General features: G+C 44.1%; 1 protein-coding gene across 1 annotated transcript; it reads left to right on the forward strand.

Moving 5' to 3' along the window:
* Positions 1-207: 207 nt before the first annotated feature.
* On the forward strand, positions 208-1,161 carry LOC137537097 (oocyte zinc finger protein XlCOF19-like). Its single transcript, XM_068259237.1, has 2 exons — positions 208-355; positions 884-1,161. The coding sequence occupies exons 1-2, from the start codon at positions 208-210 to the stop codon at positions 1,159-1,161; spliced, it is 426 nt and encodes a 141-aa protein (XP_068115338.1).
* Positions 1,162-4,984: the final 3,823 nt, after the last annotated feature.

Below are 4,984 nucleotides of genomic sequence, written 5' to 3' on the forward strand. Positions count from 1 at the left end.
GTGGGAAATGTTTTGCACAGAAATCAAACCTTGTCACACCTAAGAGATCACACACTGGTGAGAATCTAGATTCATGTTCTGAGTGTGGGAAATGTTTTACACAGAAATCACAACTTGCGTGTCTTAAGAGCTCTCACTGTGGTGAGATGCCCTATTCCTGTACTGAGTGTTGGAAAAGTTTTGTACATAGATCAACCCTTGTTGCACATGAGAGATCACACACAAAATGAGAAACCATATCCGTGTCCCCAGTGTGGGAAAGGATTTGGAAGTAAATGGCTGCTTGATATGCACAGCAGATCTCACACTGGTGAGAAGCCGTATTCATGTGCTGAGTGTGGGAAATGTTATGAGTGTATGGCAGGAGTTGGATAGTCTCCCTAGGTGCAGTGATCAGGCGTGATGTTATGCTGGGCAGCTCTGTATCCACTGTAGTACAAAGATAAGAAAAGAAAAAAGCGCTCTGTTATTATGTAAATATGACGTAGGGCCCTATCCAGGATAGGTCTCACCTCCTTAAATGTGGCTGTGCTTGGATAACAGCCTGTAGTAGCATTTGTCCCACTTGGTAGCCGGGGGCCAGGCTCTCAGGCTGCAGTGGTGGAGGGGGACATGCTTTCCTCTGGCAGCGGTGGTGATGATATGCCCAGCGTGTATTCCAGGCTTTCAGGGAGACCCCAGTGGGGAGCAGTACGCTCTACTCGCTAGCACAGACAGTGTGGACACTGTAAAACCTCAGGGAGCGATAGCTGCTGAATAAGAACGCTGCACTGCCGCTAGGTTGCTGGCAGCATATGCTATGGACAGCACAGAATCTTAGGTAAAGTAAATCACTTTTATTCACAGACAACGTTTCACAGAGGTCCTCCCTCCATTTCATCAGGTCTTCCGGATGAGAGCTCTCACTATTCCTGTACTGAGTGTGGGAAAAGTTTTGTACATAGATCAACCCTTGTTGCACATGAGAGATCACACACAAATGAGAAGCCATATCCGTGTCCCCAGTGTGGGAAAGGATTTGGGAGTAAATGGCTGCTTGATGTGCACAGCAGATCTCACACAGGTGAGAAACTCTATTCATGCTCTAATTGTGGGAAATGCTTTGGGAATAAATCAGTACTTGTCAGACATGAAAGATGTCATGTTTGTTGCAAGCTATAATGATGTTCTTAGTGTGGAAAATTATTAAAGTATAATCTCATTATAGTAATTTCTGATCTAGTAAACATTCGGCTATAGTAAACTAATGTCCAGGTCCCAGCCAAACCTCATAAGTATATGGAGGTAACGCCTTGTATAGTAAACTCTGATATAATAGAACTTCTGTTATAGTAAACCTGTTTTTTGGCCCCTGCGGTATTCTGTATCTGGCTATAGTGGAAAGTGGGCAGGATCATGCATTATATGTCAGTCAGAGACCCATGAGCTGTGGTCATGTGGCCAGGCTGACAGCAAATTGTAGCCTACTCGCTATCTGCACACTACTCTGGGCCTGCATGGATTACCTCATCCGGTGTGACCTATGCATCCTGTGTAAGCTGCTGCCTGATTACTGGGGGAGGTGCCTGTCATCTGTGACTTGCTTGTGCATGGCTACAATGCTACAGCACCATCCAGGCTGCACAGAAATGTGGACAGAGGAGCACACTATCAGTACTGTACCTGCATTAACTGGTGAGATCTATGCTTCCTGTGCAAGCTGTTGCATGATTATTGCATTAAAATCCCTGCATATTTAAACTGTGTCTTTTGATCTAGCTTAGACACTGTCTGAGCTCGCTTGCTGAAGCATTGAAAAGAAGAAATGATTCACAATTATTGACTGATTTAACCTACAGTACTACAGTATACTTTATGTACTTGAGTATTACCATTTCTAATATAGTAAACAATTTTTCCCTTTCCCTTGGAGTTTACTATAGAGGGATTCTACTGTATATAGGAAACACTCAGAACAACTGCTAGTTTCATATTTATCAGCAGAATGTGACATGCTCGGTTACAAAGACACATGGCGTACGGGGGGGGGGGGGGTGTCCGCCGAGCGCTAAGATGGCCGCATGATCTCGGAGGTTCCATGTCCCGATCTAGCAACTGGCGGCAAAAAAGCAATGTCCACCTCACCCCAACAAGCCTTCTACCTGCCGGAGGAGCCCATGGACCAGGAGGTCTCTAAAAAACGAAAGAAAGGGCACGGCCGTCTGCAGAAATTGACAGACTTTTTCCCCAACCACCGCCCGCAGCAGAACAAAGATGACGCCCAGCATCTCCACTCGAGCAACGCGGGCAGTGGACATTCTCCAGCGGCTCCCAACTCTAGCAGCGCTGACAGAATGGTCGCCCGCCAATCCTCCGAGGAGGATACAAACTCTTATCCCGGGACTCCATCAGCAAGAAGACCGGCTAAAACAAAACAGCGAACCTCTGCAGCTGAAAAGGTAGGAGCTGAGCTAACAGGCACTGACACACAAACCTCAGGGGATAACTTCACGGAGAGCTTCCCAGCCACTGACCAACAGACCTCCTAGATATACATAAGAGATCTCCTTCTCTCATTTAAAAAATCCCTACTTACTGAATTTCACAGCATAACTAACTGCCTACAATCCTCAATCAACACATTAAATGACAGAGTATCCTGTACAGAGGACAAGGTCGCAGACATTGTCACTCAGCACAACAACATGATTGATGCAGTTGATCAAAACACAGAAGATATTACTTGGATCAGAACCAAAGCTGCAGATATGGAGGATCGCAACAGGCATAATAATTTAAAATTTAGAGGGATTCCTGATACCATACCACAACAAGATCTTAGGAAATATGTCACAGATCTTCTGCAGCATGCTCTGCCACACCTATCAGCAATTGAACTTTGCATTGAAAGAATCCATAGATTACCTAAACCTGCTCATATCCCAGATCATCTCCCAAAGGATGTGATTGCAAACGGGCATAACAATAGACCCTGCAAGGGATGCCTCTGCAGGGGGGCCCAGAAGCCACAGGGGGCCCCGTGGGGGGAAAAGTTTGAGAGACTGACAACCAAGGGCATGGAAAAAAAACATATTCTGCTCTCGTACCATTGTTATATTGACTGCATGTGTCCACCACACAGATAAGGAATCATACACACTTTGGAATTTGTACACTGTCCCTGCTCCCTAGGGTTCGTAAAAAAACATCTGTCTCACACTGCAGCAACGTTCTGATGACTTCATGTACAACTTTACAAACAAAGGAGTCACAGGTTGAAAAAGAGTTGTAGACTGGTCCTTATTCAGCAATCCCTCGGAACAGATTCCTAGATTCTTATCACACACAGGCTAGTGACCTTATGGTGTCTGATTACGGACACAGTGGAGTGGGTAAGATTGATATCTGACTGTGTCTGCCTCACTGAGAGCTTGTTGTCTCATACTGAGTCCAAGATCCTATAATAACAGTATTAATCAGTGACATTCTGAATGTTTTGCCAAAGTTACAGTGAATACTATATCTTATGTTCAGCATGTCATTGTTGTCCCTCAACATGTGCTCTCATGTACTAAAATAATATGGCTGTGTGTGTATGTATGTACTGGGAGCAAAGCTGCGACGAGGGACTTGTCGGCTGCAAGGGGCTGGAGGAAGCCCCGGGTAAGTAGATCTGGGGGTCGCATAGATTGCCTGACATTTCCTTTAAAGAGACACTGAAGCGAAAAAAAAAATATGATATAGTGAATTGGTTGTGTACTATGAATAATTACTAGAAGATTAGCAGCAAAGAAAATATTCTCATACTTTTATTTTCAGGTATATAGTGTTTTTTCTAACATTGCATCATTCTATAATATGTGCAGATTACACAACACTCAGCATTCAAAATGAGTCTTTCAGAGCAGTCTGTGAAGTAATGACCTCTCCTCTAGCAGAGGAAAAGTAAATAGTCCAGGAACAGTTGAGATAATAAAAGTCAGATAACAGCCCTCTCCACGACTAACTTAGTCGGAGAGCTTAATGGCTTGTTTGCATGTAGATAACAACTGGAGTTTCTCAACTGTTCCTGTACTGGAAACAATTACACTGATGTATCTGATCTTAATGTTTTATTTCTTAGCTGTGCTACACATACAAATCATAATATCATCATTTTTTTTTCGCTTCAGTGTCTCTTTAAGTCTAAGTGTTTTTATCTGCATGGGGAAAACACATTGGTCCTCAGTTTTTCTGTGCAGAAAGTGAGAGAGGTGGGGTGGGGGGCCCCATCCAAAGTTTTGCAGGGGGGCCCATTGATGTCTAGTTACGTCCCTGATTGCAAACTTCCAGTTTTTCCACACCAAAGAGGAATTGCTGCAGTATGTGAAACAAAAAGGATCTTTGCCTGACCCCTACTCACACATAAAGCTTTTGCTGACTTATCCCAAGCTACTTTGCAACTCCGCAGATCCCTTACCCCAGTCACTAAAGCCCTCAGGGAAAACCATATCCCTTACAAATGGGGATTCACTACAAAACTGATCATTCATCATCTGGGGAAAACACATTTCATCAATACGGCTGGAGATGGCGTACTCTTGCTCAAAACCTGGCAGATAACTCCTACACCTCCTCTCCATCAGAGAGAGCCCCGTCGGAATGTAAACAAAATTACTCCGGATTGGCAAAAACAAGCCTAAGCAAGGGACATGGTCTCTTCTGACACTTTTTACATTTTTCTTTTCCTTTTGATTCCCTAGCGTTCTGGACAAACTTTTGAGGCCACCTTCTGCAGTGAAGCAGAAGAGCAGGGCCTGCTCCTTACATATTGCCTAATGGCATACCTGCTTATGATGTACCTTCTGCTTTTAGCAGCTTACTCTACCATCTTAGACATACTCCTTAGGCCGTCCTCCATAACACAGCGGAGGAAGAGGGCTGGTTCTTGTTATGATGTTCAGTGGCAAACCTGCCTATACTTTATATTTTGTTTTCTACTGATGTTCAATCTAATATCTATGTC

This window comes from Hyperolius riggenbachi, chromosome 10, assembly GCF_040937935.1.
Source record: "Hyperolius riggenbachi isolate aHypRig1 chromosome 10, aHypRig1.pri, whole genome shotgun sequence".
Classification (NCBI taxonomy): Eukaryota; Metazoa; Chordata; class Amphibia; order Anura; family Hyperoliidae; genus Hyperolius; species Hyperolius riggenbachi.